We start from the raw sequence: 22,288 nt of genomic DNA on the forward strand, positions 1-22,288 counted from the left end.
GATTTTAGCAGAACTTGAAGTCAAGGGCACTCCAAGTGACAGAACAGCTTAAGCAAGTGAGTGAGGGGATACTAAAGAGGGCAAGAGTTACAGACTTGAGAGCTGAATAAACAAGGGACTGTGAGGTACCAGAGGTTAAGGCTATTTGCCAATAAGCTTTCCAACTGTAAGTGCACACCCTATGCTTGACACTCCCTTGTCAGTATTTGGCATTGAAACTACCTCTTCTGTTTGAGGGCAAATGCATTTGAGTGCCAAGAGGGGGTCTTGTTTGCTGTTTGTTCTGTTTAGTTTTTGCAGTACTGCTTTACCACTGTGCTATATCCCCAGCCCTTTTCATCTTAAGATAGGGTCTTGCTAAGTTCCTAAGGCTGAACTTGATCCTCCTGCCTCAGCTTCCCAAGTAGTAACTGGGATTATAAGTGTGTGCCACCATGCCTGGTGAGCCTGCTGGAAAGATGTGATGTCAGGACAAACCCTTGCGTCACATTCCATGGCCTATGGTCAGGCATGACAGGTTGAACTCATTCAGGCTTAGGTACTCATCAGGGGATGATCCTCACCTGTTTTTCCTGAGTGTGCATAGTTGAAGTTGTATAAGTTGCATGCATATGTGATATGATTGCTGAAAATTGTGAACTTTGATAATTCAACTGTTACCAGTTGCCAGGGACATACTTAACAGATGATCAAGATGCCAATGGTCAAAACAGATCTGTTACCTGTTTTGACCTGCTGCTATTTCTTGCACACCCTTTGTGTGCCAACCAAGCTTTGTGTTGAGTAAACACTTTTTAAGTATGATCTTATTCATTAGGAGATCTTTGTCAAGACTTGAATTCCTGTGTTATGTAACAGGAAACTGAGGGTCTAAGAGGAGCCTTAAGGATGAGCTGTACTGGTTGGACTCAGACCAAAATCCAAATCCTTTCCACACCCATAGGCCCAGGTTTAGGAGAAAAAGAATCTGGTTTGAGACTCTCCATCACTAGGATCAGTCACTCCGAAACTGTCCCTAAGGGCAAGACTGGCAGCCGAGAGGGCTGTTAAGCCTCACCTTGCATGATGACTTAGAAGGAGACTGCTGTTCATCTGAGCTGGAGAGATCACATTGCACAACTGCTGAGCATCTCCTTCCTAAGGACCCCTTCCCTGTGTGTCTGTTTCCACCCAGACACAGGTAGATGTTTCCAGATGTTTCTTTCCATGCAATCCCTTACTTCTGATCCCTCCGGTGTTCTGGTTTCTGTTACTCTGTTGCTTTGGAGATGTCTTGCCAGTTCTCAGAACATTCCCCCCCCCCCCCGCCTTTTTTTTTGAAACTCTCCTTTCACATCTGGTCTCAGATGTACCTCTGATCTCAGGTCTGCTAATCTGTCACATGTGTGACACTGACCATGTGCCCATAATGAAAGATGATGATGTGTCTCCTGCTCCCCCACCCCCATTCTTTGTGTGTGTGTGTGTGGGGGGGTGCTGGTGTTTGAACCCAGGGTGCAAGGCAAACACCCTACCAACTGAGCTATCTCCAGCCCCCCACCCCCATTCTTTTTTTTTTTTTAATTTTTAATATTTATTTATTTTTTCTTAGTTCTCGGCGGACACAACATCTTTGTTGGTATGTGGTGCTGAGGATCGAACCCGGGCCGCACACATGCCAGGCGAGCGAGCTACCGCTTGAGCCACATCCCCAGCCCCACACCCCCATTCTTAATGTCAGTGGTAGAGCACTTGCCTAACACATGCAAGGTCCTGGGTTTGATCCCCAGCACTGGAAAGGGGGAAAAAAAAAAAAAAACTTCGTGGGGAAGGAAAGAATTGCCTGAGGGTTCTGCAGTATCTGGGCTGGCTCTTGTTTTTTCCAGGAAAGGGAGAAGGGTAGATGAAGCCTAGGGGTTTATGGAGCAGTGAGTTGAGATTTGGAAGGAGAATACTGGGTCTGCTGTTGATATATCATGTTATTTGAGATAGGAATAGAAATATCTAGGGCTGGGGATGTGGCTCAAGCGGTAGCACGCTCGCCTGGCATGCGTGCGGCCCAGGTTCGATCCTCAGCACCACATACAAAGAAAGATGTTGTGTCTGCCGAAAACTAAAAAATAAATATTAAAATTCTCTCTCTCTCACCTCTCTCTCTTTCTCTCTCTCTCAAAAAAAAAGTATCAGTTCTGAGCAACATTTAATTATATATATAAAAAAAAAATCTACCTTGGCTAGGTGCAGTGGTGTATGCCTGTAATCCCAGCAGCTCTGAAGGCTGAGGCAGGAGGATTGCAAGTTCAAAGCCAGCCTCAGCAATTTAGTGAGGCCTGAAGCAACTTAGTGAGACTGTCTCAAAGTAAAAAAAAAAATTTTTTTTTTTGGGCTGGAGATGTGGCTTAGTGGTTAAGCACCACCCTGGATTCAGTCCCTGATATAAAAAGAAAAAAAAATCTACATCAGATGGTTATCTTGGTGTTCAAATGATAATATTTATGTGAAGAGGTATTTTTATTTTTTTGTACTTGAGATTGAACTTTACCACTGAGCCTCATTGCCAGCTCCTTTTATATTTTGGGACAGGTTCTCACTAAATTGCTTAGTGCCTTGCTAATTTACTTAGTCACCTCAATTTGCAATCTTCCTACCTCCTGAGTCACTGCACCTGGCTCTAATTTGTTTTTATTTTTCAGTACTAGAGATTGAACCCAGTATGTCACGTATGTTAGGAAAGCACTTAACCACTGAGTCACATCTGGACCCATAACATATTAATTTAAAATGCTTAGTGTGAGGCCAGGTGCAGTGGCGCATTCCTGTAATTCCAGTGGTTTGGGAGACTGAGGCAGGAAGAGTTCAAAGCCAGCGTAAGTAACTTAATGAGGCCCCAAGCAACTTCGTGAGACCCTGCCTCAAAAAAGAAGGGCTGGGGATGTGAATCCCCTAGGTTTGATCCCTAGCACCAAAAATAAATAAATAAATAAGGTTTCACCTGGGGGCTGAGGGATTAGCTCAGTGGTAAAGCCTTTGCCCAGCATGGATGAGGACCTAGGTTCCATCTCCAGCATTAGGGGGAAAAAATCAGAGCAACATCTCAGGGCTACATGCTTAGCCCTGGCATCTTTAATATTTGAAAATCATTGCTTCAGAATATGTCAGAATTCTGGAACTGGAAACGTCCTCAATAGGTTCAAGAGTCTAGCCCCTCTTAGGGCCAATTATGGATTTTGCTCCCCACAGGAACCATATCCGTGATTTTCACTTGGAGAATTACCCTCCCATATTGCACAGGGATTTTTGGAATTGTCAATTGTCAATCAAGATGGCACCAGGTCAGGTCAATCAGACTGCTGGGAAGAGGAATTCTAAATGGTCCAGTACAAGGACTGAAGAGGTTGAAGCTGACTTATCCCTGTGGCCTTGCTGTGAAGTCATTGTCCATTGGTTTCTGCCACTTGGCTTCTCTAGCACCCCTTAGGCTTTCCTATGAGATCTCCAAACCTGTCCTGTAGATAACCTCTCACCTTCCCCACAACCTTACACTAACCAAAATACTTTGATTTAATCCTCACTTTATAAACAGGAATTGATATCACTGAAAGTGACTTGTTAAAGGCCACACTGTGAAAACTGGGTACAAATTTAAGGCTGGAAGAAACGATTATGAATCAATAGTCATAAAGGTAAAGCAAAGCTTTCCAGGACAGAGTTCACCCTGTGTGTGAAAGAGGAGGCCAGTGCTCGATGCTAGAGTACTTGCCCAGCTCTAGCGTGCGTGTGTGTGTGTGTGTGTGTGTGTGTGTGTGTGTGTAACGGGGAGGGGATGGTGAAAGGATGAATAATGATGTTGATCCTCCTAACAATGGAACTGTAACTCATCAAAGTAGGCAGAGTTTTGCAGAGGCCCAGAATCATGCTCTCAGGACCCTAAGATTTGATGAGAAATTCTGAAAAGGTACAAGAATCTCAGGATCTCAAACAGAAGGGAAACTTGAGCAGGTAAACACTAAATTAGGGATCTGAGTCAACAGAAGCAAGAGTCTGAAGGAAGAAATCATACTAACAATTGCTTTAATCTTTAGCAAGGGCCAATGGTCATGGGCCACTGGACCATAGCTCTATAGGGAAAGCATCCATGTTTGATTTCTTCCACAGTATTTATAGCACCTGGTACACAGTAGGTCCCTGTACACAGTGAATAATGAATGGATGGATTAGTTCTGTTTGAGGCTGTCTGTATCCAGCAGCTAAATGGCTTTGTTACTAATGCACTCAATCTTTAGCTTTGCCTCCCCAACCTCACCCTGGGGGCCAAATGGGGCCTGGCTGGTGAACAGTGTCTGGAAAACACAGGAGCAGTTGCTGCAATATGCTCCCAATATTCTTATTATTGATGACATTTACTCAGCAACAGCTGTGGTACAAAGGACAAAAGAGTCTTTGCCCTGTGGGCTTACAGCCTAAATGACAGAAAACAAAATAAGCAACTGGCAGCTTCTATGTGTGAGTGTGCATGGTTGTTGTGTTAGGCACAGAAAAACAACAACATACCTTGGATTTATAATGAGAACAGCAGGAATGATTATTTTCCACTTTATACACAAGTAAATGGAAGCTCAAAAAGACACGAAGACTTGCCCAGTGTGCAGTTGTCTTGCCTAGCCTGGAGAGTACCCATCTTCTCTTTTGGGATCTGTCCAGGTAGTTACCATTCCAAAACAGGGTCTGTTGGAGAGAGGTACTTGGCTCATTTTTTCCCTATTAGCTATGTCACTACAGGCAAGATTTGGGTCTCCAGCTGGGAAAAAGTTTGGGACAAGAAGGGAGTTTTCAATAATGAAAGAGGAAAAATTAAGTGGACAAGAGGGTCAGAGTAGGTGGTCCCACTTATGTTGGCCCCTGAGCCTCTCTGTCCTCAGAGATCTGTGGTGATTAGTCAGCAGTGAGGTAAGGGATTCATGTTTTCTTGTCTCATGGTCTCTCTCTAGATTTTTTTACAGCACTGGCCCTTTTCAATGTTAGCTTCTATTACCACCATTGGGGAATGGCTCTGGCTGTTAAGGGCCATTGACAAGTGGTATCTTCTCAGCTCTTCTCCCTACTGGCAGGGTTCCCTCCAGCCACACAGATGTCAGCTGGAACCCTTCTTCCCAAGGATCTGGGAATTTCCATGTCACACTGCACCCTGGCTGGCACTTCCTTACAGACACTGCTCCTTCCTCTGACCCCTCATTCCTCAAAGCAGTATCTAGGTGCTTCCCCTCTCCGGGTGTTTTCAAATATACAATGCTGCTGTTGGGGTAAACATAATCAGTGCCTAGGAATGAAGGACTTTAAACAGTGCTAAAAGGAAGGAAATGGAGAAGGGAAACTGGGCACTCCCCTTGTCTCCAATCTTTAGTTGAGGATCAAAGCAGAGTGACCTTGGTTGTAACTAAAAGAATGTACTCTTAGGGGCTGGGGTTGTGATTCAGACATACAACACTCGCCTCAAATGTGTGAGGCACTGGGTTCAAGTCTCAGCACCACATAAAAATTTAAAAAAAATAGATATTGTGTACACCTATAATTAAAAAATAAGTATATTTTTTAAAAAGAATGTACTTATAAAATATCTGAAGAAATCCATCTGCGCAGTGGGCAGGCAACCATATTATATATTCTCCTTGCTTGTAGCCTGCTGCAGCCCTCTATTTTATCCTGTCCTGCTTTTCACCCTCCCCAGAACGTGAGTAATAAAATCCAAACCCTCTCAGATGCTGCTGCTGTTGGAGTAAGGAGAAAAGTTCTTTTTTTTTTTTTTTTTGGATTTGAAAACAGTACCCCGGAGCCTATGCAGTCCTGAGGTTGAAAGCTGCACCTCAGTTTCTCACATTCTTGCATTTGTGGAATTTCAGGGAATAGCTTGCAATATTTTTGGCAACAGCACTTTGATAATCGAGCACAATGATTGCTGAATACACACTAAGCTCAGGCCCACTGCCTCCAAACTTGCTGATAACAGCTAGGGTGGGGAGTGAGGAGGAGGTCCTTTTTTGGGAGGTTGGGGGTACCGGGAATGGAACCCAGGGGCGCTTAACCACTGAGCCCCATCCCCAGGCCTTTTCATGTTTTATTTTGAGACATGGCCTCGCTGAATTGCTTAGGACCTCACTAAGTTGCTGAGGCTGGCTTTGAATTCGCGGTCCTCCTGCCTTAGCCTTTGAGGTAGCTGGGATTACATGCGTGCACCAACGCGCCCAGCGAGATCCCTAAATCCTTGCTCTCTCGGCCTCCAGAGTTAAAAATGCCTGGGGATCAACATCAATATTCATTTAGCTTTGGGTGGAAGAAAACTCTTCCCAGCTCCCAATACCTCGTGGGAGAGAGAAAGCTAGAGAGAGGAGTGGGCTCCAGTGGCACCTTTGGGAGCCTCCTAAGCCTCTAAGGTCCTCAGCCCTGAGCCTTGGCGTTGAAACCACAGCAAACATCCAGTCACAGTCAGCAGACCATCTTTGTCCAAAATTCTGCGAACCAACAGCCCAGTGAGACTGCATGGAATTCTAACATTTCTTATATTCTTTGGGGGGTGGTTGAAACGAGAGGAAGAAGGCACTGAGGAGAGCTTCTTAGAACTAGAAAAGGTGAAAGACTGAAAGGGGGCTCCTTGATAGCTCTCTTCTGCCAGCCCGGTCTGCACTCCCTCGGTGTTCCCAGTGCTCAGAGGTAGGGTGGAGAAGCGAGTGCAGCAGTGGGCCGAGCTAACTGGGCTTTCCCACCCCAGGAAAGTAGCGCTTGCGCATTCAGCGGGACTTCCCGCAGCGTGGGAGGATCGATCAAGGGACAGCGAGCTTTCTGGTTCTTTAAAGAAACAGCAACACAACTTCGAGCAGCCGACAAATGCTATATTCAGATTTTAGCGTGAAGTCCCGCCTCCTGACAACCCTGGCCCAATCCCAATAGCTACGCCCGCACTAGTCCCAGAAGGATACACTTTATTAGAGTGCCCCGCCCTTGAAGCCCCCCCACTCCCGGAAGCCCCACCCAATCCACGCCCCGGAAGCCCCGCCCTTCCCCTCCTGCAGCAGCGAGTGGACGCCCTCAGCAGTTGCGGTTGAGTACGCGACAGGAGCAGAAGCTGCCGAAGAAGCGGCACACGCAGGAGGCGCACGGGTCGCAGCAGGGTGGCGACGGCGACTTGCAGCTGTCGCGGGTGGCCACGCAGGGCGTGGGCGGAGGGGGCCGGGGCCGCGCTACCTTCTTCATCGGAGCCTTTTTCTGTAGGGGAAATGCCGGGCTGCTGGAACTGACCTTGCCTGTCGTGCTTATCGTCTCGGCCTGAAAATTCGGGGCTATGAAGCCTCGGGGCCAGACACCCCCGCCACCGCCACGCTTCCACCGACCGCTCTACTCATGCTCACAGGGCACCGCCGCTGGTCCCTGCTCGTTCCCCCATTCAGGTCACCCCTTCTGTCTCTGGATCCCTGTCCAGACTTACCTGGCTTTGGCCTGGCCTTTTTCTCTCCTTAGAAGACCCTACACAGCTCCATCGTTTTAAACCAGTTTATCCACAGTCCCTTTCCCTCTCCACAGTTGTGTCTTCACAGTAGATCCGGAGTTCCCCCACTTCTCTCTCACCGCGGATACCAGGGCCGGCCACTATCTTCTCCCCGCTGTCGTTTTGGCCCCTTACGGTCCATCCTTCAGGGAACTGAAGGAACCTTGTGGAAGACCTAAGATCTCATCCCACCCCGGCTTAAAGCCTTCTGGTAGTTTCTTCTTGCATTTCGAATGAACTCAGGGCTTCAGTTATGCTAGACATGCGTTCTGCCTCTGACCTACACCCCCTGCTTTTTTATTTTTATTTTGAGGTAGAGTCTCCTCAGTTTGCCTTCCTCCTGCTTCATCTTCATTAGTATCTGGGATTACAGGTGTGTGCCCAGCACTCCCCTTTGGCCTCAGACCTCTGACTACACAGCAAATGAATTTTTGCTGTGGGATCTTTGAACTTGCTACTTTCTAGCCTGGGGTCATTTTTTGCTGGCTATCCAGTACAAGTAGCCACAGCCACATGTGGCTACTCAGTACTGAAATGTGTCTAATGCTACTGAGGAACTTAATTTTCTATTAATTTTTTTAAGTACTGGGGATAAAACCCACGGTCATTCTACCACTGAATCACACCCCCAGTCTTTATTTTTTATTTTTGGCACTGGGGAATGAACCCAGAGGCACTTTACCACTGCACTATATCCCCAGTCCTTTTTTTATTTTCTATTTTGAGACAGGGCCTAGCAAAGCTGCTGAGGATCTTGCTAAATTGCCAAAGCTGGCCTCTGATTTACGATCCTCTTGCCTCAGCCTTTTGAATCATTGGTATTACAGACGTGTGTCCCCACCCCTGGCTATTTAATTTTAATTAATTTAAAAACGGAAGCATTGTAAAAACTTTTTTTTTGCCATTAAACACAAGTTTATTTTATCAGGACCACATTTTACTTTGTTGAAGATTTAGCTTTGAATTTGAGATGTGCTGCATCAGCTATACTCTACACCAGATTTCAAAGACTTAGCATAAAAAATGAATATTTCAGTAACTTACAATTGATTGCATTTTGAAATGTTAATATTTTAAATATGATGGGCTGTTATTAAATTAATTGCAGCTGTTTCTTATTTTTTCTAATGTGGCTATTAGAGAATTTATACTTCTATATATGGCCCACATTGTTCATTAGACATTGCTGCTCTAGGTTATTGAGTTTTTATTTCAGTGCTCTCTCTTTAGGCCTTTTTTGACTAGTCTTCCCTTCATTTTCTTTCTCATTGTGCTTTAATTTCTTCACAGCCTTTATCATCTGAATTTATTTTACCTCTATTTACTTGCTGTTCACTTGTTTCCCCACAAAAATGTAACCTTCATGAGAGCAGGGATATTTCTTTTTTGTTCATTGAATATTCCTAGTACCTAGCATGTAAATATATTAGTCCATTATATATTGTCTGTCAGTCATCTGACCTGCTCATTCCTCTAGAGCCATCAAAACAGGACCAGAGAAGCAGAGACTTTCTCAAGATCACACAGTATGCCAGATTCTACCTCTCTATACCTAGTCCACTGGTTCTGCTGTGGTTTCAGTTGATCTGATAAATGGAGGCACATTAAAACAGGAATAATGTGTACATCCAGTGTTTCCCAAAGTGTGGGGACCTGTATTATGGTGCAATGATTTGAGGTGATACATGAATATTAAATGACCCTGAATCATACAATGAGAAAGGATTATTTTAAATATCTCAACTTGAAAGGCTCAGTTTGGTGCTAATATGTCCTTAATGTTTCTTTAACACTATCTGCTTTTTTAAACAGACATCAGGCTTCAGATTTAGAGCATTTAGTAGACAGTACCATCCAGTAAGACTTCACTAACAATATTTTATTTTCACTTATTTTTCTATTAATAGTAATACTGGTTTTCTATTATCTTTCTGTATTTTTAAAAGTTTTGATTCGAAATAAGTAGGTAAAACTCATATGTGGCAAAGGTTGTGGAAGTGATTCTGAAATAACCCCTTGGAAAAGACTGAGCAATAGTGAATTTTCAGACAAGGGGCTAAATCAGCATCAGAAGATGCTTTTCAGTAGGTAAGCAATTTTGCTCAGTGAACTTCATCTCCTTGGGCTTCTGTGGGGGGAGGGGGGCCTGAGGACTCTACGCCAGGTATCCTTTAGGTTAGGTAGCTTTCAGTTCTTTGGTTAATGTAGACCTTGAAAATGTTTTATTTCATTTTTAACCACAGCTTAGGGGCCCTTCCCTTTTAAGTCTGATCCACCCTCCCCCACAATGAAAACTCTCAGGCCTACCTTGGAAGATCTTGTCCTCTTTTCTGCTTCTGTTCTGCTGATCTTTTTGGATTTCTTGTTCAGTGCTTCAAAGAGAGACAGAAGGAACAAAGCCAGATGTTTTCGGGGACCCTTTTACAGCAGTAAAATTGAAGGAGCTGAGGGCCTCAGAGGGTAATGGGGGGAGGGGAAGGGGTTGGCCTTGGCTGGATGAATCACATCATGGGACTCAGCAGCAGGTTCTTGTTAGCCTGGCTGCTAACCTGGAGCCAGGAACTGAGGGCAGTGAACTCTGAGGAAGGCAAACAGGAAATCTGAGGAGGCCCTGGGATCTGCCTGTAATATCCATGAGAGGCCTGGTCTTTTGACTTTTTTAGCCCTCACCACTCAGTTACCCCAGGTGCTTCTTTAGTCTTTAACCTGGCAGGTGAAAGATATTGTTATCCCCTGAAAATGGGATAATGGGATATCAATACCTGGATACAACTGTGTTACTACTTTCTATTTCTCAGAGTTTGGAGCCAGGCAGATCTCTCTATTAAATTCTAATTCTGTCATATAACAGCCATAGAACCTGCCATGCAACAGGTGAGGTTACCTCATTAACCTCCTTGAGACTCAGTTTTCTCATCTGCGAAAGGGTCTATATTACCTATCTTGCAGGGATATGAGTGTGTTTATAAAGTGAAGTTTGCTGTATCAAAGATAATCAGTCAATGTTGGTGTTGCCTCCCTTCCCTGCCCTTATTCCCCTGATATGTTTAGAATATCCTCTTCCTAGGGAGAGACAAAGGCAATAAAAGAGATATTAGTTTTGAGCTTTAACATTTCATCTGCGTTTGAATTCTGGCTCTGCCAATTAAGAACTTTCTGATCTTATGCTAGTTATTTAACTTTTCTAAGCCTCAATTTCCTCAATTGTGATATATAAATAAAAACAGCCCCCACCTCATAGTACATCAATTATTATTTTGGTTAGGATGGAGCCTGGGGCCTTGCATGTGCTATGCACACACTCTACCACTGAGCTGTTCCCCCAGCCCATGTCTACTATTATCAGATGAAGTCAAACCAGATCTCTAATGCCAGGTTCTAAAGCCCCTCATATTTTCCCCTGGGCAGCAATTCTAAACCTTGCCATGGCAGGACTAGTTTATCCCACACTTGGTTATATTCTCCAGCATTTCTTAAAATTTGTTACCATTGATAGGAGTCCTGGGATTCATTAACTTTCAGAAATGCTGTTAGAACAAAGTTCACCAAGCAACTTGACTTCAGGGTTTCTCAGAGTTTCTAACATGCTAAGCTGCATTTTAGATTGGTTGCATGCAGGGCTTTCCCAAACCCAAGGAATTAAAGGATACTTTGTTCCCCTAGGACTGTTTTACAGGATGAACAAGAAGGACCCATGACTATGGTAGTGAATTTTGGTAACAACTTGGGAACTAGGCTTGACATCTTGAAGCCCCCTTTTGTTGGCCAGATACCAGAGGCTGGACGCCTGGCTACTTACCCACAATAGAGACAGAAGGGATATCCAGTACTTTCATGGAGGAGTTGCTCCTTAGGCTCCCGTCATCTCTGGGCTCCTCCTCAGGTGCCAGATGACTATAAGCAGCGAGGATGCATAGGAAGACCAGTAGGGTGGCCAGAAGTAGGCGGGTGATATCCATCCCAAGAGGCCTGAGTGGGACAGAGAAAGTGCTTGGCAGCAGGTGGGTCAGGGGTAGTGGCAAGAGAATGTGCTTGCCTGCTTTCTTTGTGTTCCTTTGGGCTGGCGTTGTTCTGCCTGTTCCACAAGTGTCCCAGTAGAGCAGAGGACTAGTAAAGGCTTAGGACAGGGAACGGGAATTGATGTAGGAAGAAGAGAGAACAGGGGATGGGGAGAGGAAGAGAAAGACGAAGGAAGGAAGGGAGGGAGATCGAAGCAAAGAGAAAAGGAATGCATTGTGTTGGTTTCTGCTATCCAGAGGGCGGAGTACTGTTTCTGTTTTATTATTATTTTTTTAAAGTCAATAGTCCCAAGAGTCCCTAGGCCTGGGCAGAGTTGTTGAAAGTCCTGCAGTAGTGCCTCACTGTGGCCGAGGTTTTACTAAGGTGCAGAGAATAATAAGATAGTTCACAATGCAGGGATAAATGGCTCCTTCAGGCAAGTAAGTGTATTAGATTCCCACATGCAGAGGAAATGAATGCAGGTACAGTTTGTATCAGAAGAATGAGCCCATCTACATAAGGTAACTGGATTAATTTATTTATTTGCTAGCTGAATTTTGAAGGAGGCAGATAAATCTCAGAGTGGATTTGTTCATTTAATGCTGGGTTTTGCTTAAACATCTTCAAAGAGCTTCAGCAGCATCTTTACTTCCTCCAAGTATGGAACCCCCTGCCCCAACCCCTGCCAACACCCTTCTCTAGTTCTCTATTTTCATTCTTGTCTATAAAACGATTGGAACTGCTTTTCCAAGGTTCCCTCCATCCTAGCCATAAGCTACTGTGGGAGAGAAGAGAACAAAACACTTCGTTCATGCTGATCCTACCCACCCCTGGGCAAAGCAGCCAGGCCAGGTTCTAGCCTACTTCTCCTGGCCCTCAGCTTGGTTGGAGTCAAATTTTCTGTATGTCTGTTACCTTGCAGGAGAAAACCCAACCAGCCACCTGCACCCTCATTCCAAGTTTTTTGAAGTTGGAGGGGACAGTCCTGACTTTTTGAAATTCATCCTTTACCCTTCTCAGCCCTAATTTCAGTTCTGATTTCTTCAGATTCTCTCATCATTGGGCACTGATTATCATAATCTATTTGTCACTAGAAATTTTCCTCAGGGTCTAAGTCCTAAAATATCTTTCTTGAAGCCTAGTAAGTTGATGGAATGGGCATTAGCCGGAGAGTCAGGACCACTGAGTTCTTATCTTTGCTTAGTTGTTAATAAGATGCATGACTTGGGCAAACTGGTTCTGTTTTATGAGCTCCAATTCTCTTGGTAAAATGAACACATTGGGCTAGATCAGTGGTTTGTATTCATTTATCGGAGGAACTCTTTTTTCAAAAAACTTTACTTAGGTCCTAAACAATTTATTGAGATCCTGTCTCAAAATATAAAGGTGGGTGCCATGGTGCAAACCTGCAATCCCAGTTCGTATCAGAAGAATGAGTCCATCTACATAAGATAACTGGATTTATTTATTTGCTAGCTGAATTTTGAAGGAGACAGATAAATCTCAGGAGGCTGAGGCAGGAGGATCACAAGTTCAAAATCACCCTTAGAAACTTAGCAAAGCCTTAAACAACTTAGCAAGACCCTGTCTCAAAATAAGTAAAAATAAAGTATAAAAATGGCTGACGATGTGATTCAGTGATTGAGTGTCCCTGCATTCAACTCCGGTACCAAACAAACAAACCAAAAAACCAACCCATCAACTTAAACAAAACAAAACATTGGCATGGAGAATCTCATATGTACAACAGAAAGAGGCAATAAAGGTGTTTTCAGGCAGTCCATACCTTTGTTGTGTGTGAGAACAACACATTGCCTCAGGGTCTAAGTCCTAAAATATCTTCTGAGGCCCTGTATTTTCCAGCTCTGGGCAGTTTGAGGTTTTTAGCCCCTAATAATAATAATAAAATCTAATAAACCTGTATAAAAAAAGTCTCGGGACTGGAGTGTAGTTATTTGCTCCATCTTCTGCTTCTTAAAGGTTGTTTTATCCTCGAACAAAGTCCTCATCATTTTGTTTATGTGTTCATCTCTTTTACTTGATAAAAAAAAAAAAAAAGAGTTCATGTTCTACTCATTTTTGTGACCCCAATTGACACAGTGACCAGCCCAGGGCAGTAACTCAAAATGTTGGCTGAATAAATGTTTGTGTACTGAACTAAGCTCCTCATCTTCCCTACTTACCAACACAAAAATATTTTTTCAGCCGGGCGCAGTGGCGCACGCCTGCAATCCCAGCGGCTCTGGAGGCTGAGACAGGCGGATCGTGAGTTCAGAGCCAGGCTCAGCAACTTAGTAAGGCACTTAGCAAGACTCTGTCTCTAAATAAAATATTAAAAAGGAATGGGGATGTAACTCAGTGGTTAAGTACCCCTGGGTTTAATCCTCAGTACCAAAAAAAAAAAAAAAAAAAAATTGTCTCCTTAGCATCAGCTATTATCTTTCTTTCCCCTTAAGAGGAAGTCTTAGATACACATTTTGAATTGACAGTGACCTAACCCCTATCTCCAGGTAAGCCCTTGATTTCTCCATGACAAGTAGGATAATCCTGTCCTATCCTCTCCAGTTCAGACATGGCATCTGACTAGAGATGGTCTAATCAGAGGAAGCCCTCTTTCACTGGGTATGTAATATACAGCCAGCAGTTCTGGTTAGTGCTGGCAGTCACTTTACAAATAGAGCCAGTTTTAGGATGAAGCTCTCCGTGGAAGATGGCCTGGGCAGATAGTGAAAAAGAACCTTGGGCTGGGGATGTGGCTCAAGCGGTAGCGCGCTCGCCTGGCATGCGTGCGGCCCGGGTTCGATCCTCAGCACCACATACAAACGAAGATGTTGTGTCCGCCGAGAACTAAAAAATAAATATTAAAAATTCTCTCTCTCTCTCTCTCTCTCACTCTCTCTTTAAAAAAAAAAAAAAGAACCTCGGTAAACTATTCAACCACTGGATCAGAACTTGCCTGAAGATCATCTATATTTGGATTTAACAGATTAGGCAATTATTATCCTTTACTGTTTTAGGATAGTATGAGTTGAGTTTTCTTTGACTCTCAACCCAAGGCATCCTAAAGGATACCTTCCTTTGCAAATTGCAGTGGAGTTGCATCTTACCAAATGGTTTAGGACTAAAGTCAGACTTCAGGGAAAAAAACTGCACAGAGTACAAATTTTCTCCAGAACGGCAAATGATGGCTCTTCTCCCCACAACTGAGGCCTTTTCTTTCTCTTCTCTTTCTCCTCCTATTCCTTTCATTTTGCAGCAGAATAAGTAGTTGGCTTACTTTTAAAAATTTTTTTGCATGAAAAAAATTTTTTTCATTGAACATTAGGATAATGATGTGCACATAGCAGAAGACTTTCACCCTGTGACAGGAACTGAGACTCGTTGACGGCACAGCAGATCTCAGTTCCTAGTTCTCCTCACCCCAGAGCAGATACTGTCCAGATGACATGTTGAGCAGAATCACCTGCATTATTTAAATTACTCCTCTCCTGGCTTTACTCATTCACAAAGTACATATAGTTGACTTTGCAGATGTTAAATATATGCATGATCTGGCTCCATTATATATTCTATCTTTGTTCAGTGACTATCTCTTCCCAAGGAAAGAATCTTGGTCTCCATCTTTGACTTACATTTTCCTGACCTTTATATATCCTGTCACCAAGTTTAACTTTTTGTTCCCTTCAAATTATTCCTCATTTTCTATTTTCTGTCCACCCCAGTTCATTGCTCATTCTCAGTGGAACAAGTTTCACACCACTCCATGTCTGTGCTTTTGCTCTGGCTTCATTAATATCCACTCTCTCAGCTGCCCAGGTCATATCTCATCCTTCTCCAGGGCCCAGTGGGAATAGTATATTCAGTGTATTTTCTCTTTCAGCACCAGGACATTCCAAATAGTGCTCCCCTTTTCTAAACTCCTCCAATCTTAAACTCAATACTGTATTGTTTAGTACTTTATTGTTCTTTAATTGTTCATGTGGATTATTCTCATCAGTTAGACACAGGAGGATTGTGCCCCTGAAAGAATACAGGCCCTGTGGTTAGATATATGTGACTTTACTACTTACAAGCTATGTGAGGGTATAGGGGAGAGAGATCCCCTCGACCCCCTCTTAGTTATTATGTGGGCTCTTTGGCTGGATCTAGGAACCCATTTAATACAAAACTGATTAACAAGAGAAAAGCATAACGATTTTATTAAATTTACATGTACGTGGGGATCTTCACAAGAAAGTGAAGTCCAAAGAAACGCCTAAAGCATGATGCTTTTATACTTCTTAAACAAAGAACAATAAATTTGTGAAGTAATGACAGGACAAATGGCTCTATGGACTGAGAGGTAAATTTTGGGGATGTATGGGGTGGGGTAAAAAAGCTAATGGAAGATAAGGGTTACTTCATAGTTTGTTTATTCAGGTTAATTTCCCCCCCACCCCGCCATTACTAGTCTCTGGTGATTAAGGCTATTTTCTGGCCTTGGTATGTGAAGGGCATCATTTCACAAAGAATCTCTATGGCTTGCTGCATGTAAGAAAAGACAGATCAAATAGCCCTTTCCTGAAGTTACTCTTCCTCTAGTGATTTCAACTTGAAATAATCAATATACCGTTTGTCTATTTTGTGGGTGTGGCAACATGTGACTAAATCAGGTTCATTCTGTGTGAATTGGGCTGGAGACTAAAAACCACACAAAATACCTTTTTTGGAGTGCAGTGATGGCTCCTTGGCCTCAGCTCCCAAAAGGGAGGCAAGAGAGACAGGCAAGAGAGAGCACGCCCCAACCCTGGTTTTTATTGGGGAAAGCTGTTTGATAAAATATTCCATCCAAGTAAGACAAAGGGGTACTATTACAAGAGAACAAGGGGTCGGGTTTCAGGGGATTGCTTGGTGATGTCTTGTGGCCAGCAGATTGACCGACATCTTGGAAAGCCATACCCATCTCAGGTGCTATGTGGGTCACGGCAGAGTGAGCGAAAAGGCACACATACATGGCACTGCCCAATCAGGCAGCAATGTCAGTCCAGTTTTCTCATATGCTCAAATGCACATAGCTCACACACACAGCCCATGGCTGGCTCATTTTTTTTTGGTACTGGGGGTTGAATCCAGGGACACTTAACAATTGAGCTACATCCCAAGCCCTTTTTATTTTGAGACAGGGTCTTATTAAGTTGCTTAGGGCCTTGCTGAGTTGTTGAGGTGGCCCTGAACTTTCGATCCTCCTACCTTACCCTCCCAAGTCACTAGGATTACAGGTGTGGACCACCATGCCCAACTAAATTTGCCTATTCTGAGATAGCATGTCCTCACTTATTTCGAGGGCAAGTCACTTACCTTTCTGAACCTCAGTTTCTTCATCCATGAAAAGTGACATCATACTATCTCCTATATAGGGTATTCTGGGAATTAAAACAGGACCAGCTGACTATATTATTATATTTACACCAGGTACCTGGTGTAAATATAATAATATAGTTAGCTGTATTTTATAATTAAAGTTACCTATATATATTTATAGAAGTCACATCTTGACAGTATATATTTTCTCTTAAACTCATACAGTTTTGATTTTAATCTTGGACTATAAAGACTATCCCTCCAATTTAAGAAGCATGGAATGAAAGTGGAGGCCAGTTGTTTGGGTCTCTACCTCCTCAAGTTTTAGTAGATAGTGAACAGTGTTTAGTCACTCAGAGATAAACTGGAAATCCTCTTCCTCCTCCTCCTCCTCCTCCTCCTCCTCCTCCTCCTCCTCCTCCATAACTTCTTCTTCTTACTCGGGACTGGGGATCAAATCCAGGGGCGCTTTACCCTTGAGCTACACTCCCAGCCCTTTTTATTTTTTGAGACAGGGTTTCTCTACGTTGCTGAGGCTAGCCTCAAACTTGTATTTCTCTTGCCTCAAATACCGCTTTGTATGTGACATTTGTATGATCCAAGGCACAGAGTTGGGTGTGTTCATCTAAGATCAGACACACAAGAGCAGGGGATGTTGTTGGTTTTCTTCTGTGCAAGCAATAGTTCAGTTCTACAGAGGGGAGTGTCTTGTTGGAAGGAACACATCATTCTAGACTGGTGCTGGTTTAGAATATATTAAACAAATACAACATTGAAATCTCATTTTGTGAACAAATATCAAAACATTCTCAAATATGTTTATGCTTGTGTATGTAAAATGAAATGTCTGGAAGGATATCCATTAAAATTGAATAGTGATCATCCCTTAAGAACAGAATTGAGGTCAGGGAATGAAGTAGAAATAAGCACTTTTCACTTTATGTACTTTGGTATTTGTGTTTTTAAATAAGCATGACGCTATTTTGTAATAAAAAACAAAGGATGATAGAAATAAAATACCGAATGTTACTTGACTATCCTCAAAGGATTTAAAAAAGCTGAATGGGAGTCAAACTTGATTTGTGATGAGGCTCAGGGATTTGTGGGACTCTTTTTTCTTCAGAGTGAAAAAAAATTTTACTTATGAAAATCTTGAGAATAAAACTCAGAAGTTCCACTCAGGTAGCACCAGGATGTAATGCTACACAATTTTAGCCTTTTACATAAAATGAATAAGACATAAATTTGACAGAGAATAGTAATCCTTAATTTTTGATAGTTTTTATTTTTATCTTATTTATTTGCAGTGTTTTGGATCAAACACAGGGCTTTGCACATGCCTGGCACGTGCTCTACCACTGAGCTCCAGCCCCAGTCCCTTAAAATGTTTCCTTTTTCCTCTTCAAGTGGGAAATGGCCTTTGTTTCCTTAAAACAAGCCTCATGAAGCTTCTCAGTCTGGAGTAGTGCAGTTCTTATATTTCCCAAGTTATTCTCCTTTTCTGTGTTGGGGCTTAGTTGTCATGAGGTTCTCTGACTTCAAAAGAACTAATTTCTCAAAGTGGGAAACTTGTCTCCTCCTCACTCCTCCGCTTCTCAGAACCTACAGCCAGGTCCCTCACTGGGCTGGGCATCCTCAGCCCACTGCTGTGGCTTGGACAATTGACTGCAATCTCTGCTGCAATACAAGCTGGTCTCCATGGGGTGCATCAAGGAGCTGTCTACTCTGCCAAGAGCCTCAGTGGCTGCCCACTCTGGGATGAAGCAACTCCAATATTTCAGCCCCTCAAGACTCTTCCCAGACTGGTCTCACCAGGCTCTTCAGCCTCATCTTCCTTCATGGCTTTAAAAAACTTGTCTGCCCTAGGTTAGCCTAGAGGCTTACCAAGGGGATTATGCTGCTGTCGTTACCACATTCAAGTTGACAACTGTGGCAGCACAGATTCCAGTTTCCAATAAGAAACCAGTATTTGATCTCAAAGCAAGTTTGTCTCATCCCTTTAACAATGAACCATACAAAGGGAAGCTAAAATCATGATGGCAATCTAAAGAATATAATTCTTGCAGTGAATATGTTAACTGAGTTGGCTTCAGCCAGGCATGGTGGTGCATGCCTGTAATCCCAGTGGTTGGGGAGGCTGAGGCAGGAGGATTGCAAGTTCAAAGCCAGCCTCAGAAACTTAGTGAGGCTCTAAACAACTTAGTGAGACCCTGTCAAATTAAAAAATAAAAAAGGCTGGGGATGTGTTAAGCATCTTTGGATTTAATTCCCGGTGACCCCAAAACCAACCAAAACCAAAATGAAAAACAACAACAACAACAAAAAAAAACCAACTGGGGGCTGGGGCTATAGCTCAGCATTAGAGCTCTTGCCTCATACATGTGAGGCACTGGGTTTGATCTTCAGCACCACATAAAAATAAATAAACATATTGTGTCCATCTGCAACTAAAAAGAAAATTAAAATAGAAAAACACACACACAAAAAAAAACCAAGTTGGCCTCCACAAGAAAATTTACATATGATTTGGCCTCTGGATTAGGGAAAAGGAATGGAAGAAACCTCCTTATTTCTATCTCTCAGGGTGTAAGCTATAGGTAGGCTACCTAATTTGCTGGTCCCTGTGAAAAATGAAAAATGCAGGACCCTTTGCTAAAAAATTAAAAATTTCAATGTGGTGACAGGAGAACATCAAGCCAAGCTTGAGGCCCTTTAAACATGGGCTACATAAGTTGCACACTCGTGGAGCCCACCGTGGTTACAATATTGAGAAAGTTAACACTGGATGTGTCGTGGTGGCTATGAAGAGGTTAGGGCATGGAGGGAAATGTTAAGTTATACTCAGCAAAGTTTCAGCAGTAAAGTTATTTAATAATGAGAGTACTTGTAGCTATCACCTGTATCTAACTAACCAGGGGTCCAGGCATCAGGCATCTCAGTGGAACAGGGGACAAAATGGACCAGCATCTGAAAACTTGGGTTCTAGATTCAGCTCTGCTGCTAACTTACTGTGCAGCTTCTAGCAAGTTACAATTCTTGTAGAGGTTACATGAAATTTTCTACACTTAAAAATATTCTCAAGCCACATCAATGTTTATAGAAGCTCAATTCACAATAGTTAAACTGTGGAACCAACCTAGATGCCCTTCAAAAGATGAATAGATAAAGAATATGTGATACATATACACGATGGAATATTACTCAGCCTTAAAGAAGAGTAAAATTATGGCATTTGCAGGTAAATGGATGAAATTAGAGAATATGCTAAGTGAAATAAGCCAATCCCCCAAACCAAAAGCCAAATGTTTTCTCTGATAGCGAAAGCTGATCCATAGTGGGGCAGAGGAGGCGGGAGGGAAGAATGAAGGAACTTTGTTTTGTGTAGAGAAGAGGGAAAGGGGAGACTTTGGGGATTGGAAAGATGGTAGAATGATATAGACATTATTATCCTATACACACATATGATTACACTAGTGGAGTGACTCTGCACCATGTACAGCCAGAAGAAGGAGAAGTTGTGCTCTTTTTGGGTACAATATTTCAAAATGCATTCTACTGTCATGCATAACTAATTAGAGCAAACAAAAAATATTCTTAGCTGGGCCTGGTGGCACACACCTATAATCCCAGGGACTCAGGAAGCTGAAACCAATTCAAGGGCAATTTAGTGAGACCTTGCCTCAAAACTTAAAAAAAAAAAAAAAAAGCACTAGGATGTAGTTTATGTGGCAGGTAAATTGTACTCTGGTTTGGTCTTTGTTTCTGGCAGACTAAGGCCCTTGGAAATGTTGATTAGGATTTCAGGGCTCTGAGGTCTTTCTATTTTCCAAGAATAAGGCAATTATTTATAGCCAAGCCACCATGGAGGTTCTGATTCTTTTTGAACAAGATGACTTTCTTTTCTTTTTTCTTTTTGCCAAAGTATTTATTTATATGTGGTTCTGCAAGATGAGGGTTTGTGAATCAGTGGCGTTCACTCCAAAATAGGCTCCAACTTGCCCAGGTGGGGAAAGAAATGAGGGATGGAAAACAAAATTCGATCAGTATTAGTTAGATTCAGCTGTTGATAGACATGCCTGACCCCCAGCAAGGCTCTCTGCAATGGAGGGTGGAGAATCAGTAAGAGAAAAAGGCCTGGACTTGTAGCTTCCAATTTGCAAATGAGGATCTTTTTACCTTGTTGAGAATATCGTGCCCATTCTCCATCTCCCTCTCCAAATCTTGCCTTCCTTTAAGAACCTGATTAAGTTTTGCCTTCTCCTGGTCTACTGTCCTTCAACCTACCTGTGGACTCTTGTCTATTGCCAAACAAGAGGGAGTCCACCCAGGTGCTACAAAGGACAGGAATAAATGCCCTGGATTTTCATTTATTGAGGTTCCTATGGAAAGTCAATTCTATGTTGTTCCAAGTCCCTCTACCCTGTGATTCAGTAACAGAAGTCCAAGATCATTAAGGCCTCTAGTTAATGTTTTCCTTCAGACAACCTGTCTCTGATGGTCTGAGTTCTATGAGAAGGCAGAGTAGGAACTACTTGCAAAATAGGATTAAAGACACATTCTGTTTCAAACTATCTTCCCTTTAATAAGCCATGTTCCACAACATGTCCTATGGGCTACTATTGTAATAGTGCAAATGATCCCAGACATGCTTACCATGGTAGCAATTGGTTTTCTATTTTCCTTTCTAAGCATAGAGTTGTAAAGAGGAAAAGAAGGAAGAAGGAAAGAAAGAATGGCCCAGAGAGCTTCGGGCATGGTGTCAGAAGGGCAGATTCTGAGGCTGGGGAGAGGATACAAAAGGAAAGAAGGAACTGATGAAAAGGGCCTGGAGAAACCCCAGTCATAAATTAGGCTCACTTCTCAAGACTGCTTCCTAGTGAGTGAGAAAGGCACTTCAGGGATCGAGCCCCACATTCTGAAGGATCTTTTAATCATCCTCAGCCATGACTGGTGGGGAAACATTAGAAAGACAAGGAACTAAGCATGAGGAATTCATCAACATCTGAGGTTGTTAGTTCTCCCTCTCTGTCTTTGGTTAGCCCAGTCCCAGAGGTTCAAAGTCCCTGCTGAGCCACTAAACAAAAACTTACAGTTACCATAGGCCCATCTGACAAACCCTATTGCCTGGACAAATGAGTCACTTAATTCACATCCTTGTCTCCATTCTGTCCTGTTCCATCCACTCCCCATAGAGTTTGGTTTCGCTTTTTGTTTCTCCTGAAATAATCCAAATCACATTACTTCCTGCTTAAAACCCTTAATAACTACCTATTGTTCTTGAAATAAAATTAAAATTTCCTATACAAGGTCTTGCTATCTTCTTTGACTTCACCTGATAGGCTCTTTCTAAAGCACTACATTCTAGACATATTGTACTCCTGTTTGTAGAATCTTCCCCACTTTGAGGCCTTTACACTTGTCATTCCCTTGGCC

General features: G+C 42.9%; 2 protein-coding genes and 1 long non-coding RNA gene across 6 annotated transcripts in view; all 3 read right to left on the reverse strand.

Moving 5' to 3' along the window:
* ITCH (itchy E3 ubiquitin protein ligase) overlaps window positions 1-9,955 on the reverse strand; it is a 212,757-nt gene extending 202,802 nt beyond the window's left edge. For 2 of the 4 annotated variants that reach the window (XM_081292449.1, XM_081292445.1), the window contains exon 1: window positions 9,824-9,955. The gene's annotated coding sequence lies outside the window, so the exon portion shown is untranslated. The remainder of the gene's footprint in view (window positions 1-9,823) is intronic. The other 2 variants (XM_081292447.1, XM_081292443.1) reach the window with 2 other exon arrangements.
* ASIP (agouti signaling protein) lies at window positions 7,014-10,433 on the reverse strand (the record flags this gene model as incomplete). Its single annotated transcript, XM_081291455.1, has 3 exons — window positions 7,014-7,236; window positions 9,824-9,934; window positions 10,401-10,433. 3 exons carry the CDS (start codon window positions 10,431-10,433, stop codon window positions 7,060-7,062), a joined length of 321 nt encoding a protein of 106 aa, XP_081147581.1. The 3' UTR covers window positions 7,014-7,059.
* An 888-nt stretch (window positions 10,434-11,321) lies between these two features.
* The window catches only part of LOC308647932, a 180,843-nt gene continuing 169,876 nt past the window's right edge, over window positions 11,322-22,288 (reverse strand). Inside the window, exon 4 of the long non-coding RNA XR_014021731.1 lies at window positions 11,322-11,485. This is a non-coding gene — a long non-coding RNA (uncharacterized lncRNA). The remainder of the gene's footprint in view (window positions 11,486-22,288) is intronic.

The sequence above is a fragment of the Spermophilus citellus genome (assembly GCF_964194105.1).
Source record: "Spermophilus citellus genome assembly, chromosome: 4".
Taxonomy (NCBI): domain Eukaryota; kingdom Metazoa; phylum Chordata; class Mammalia; order Rodentia; family Sciuridae; genus Spermophilus; species Spermophilus citellus.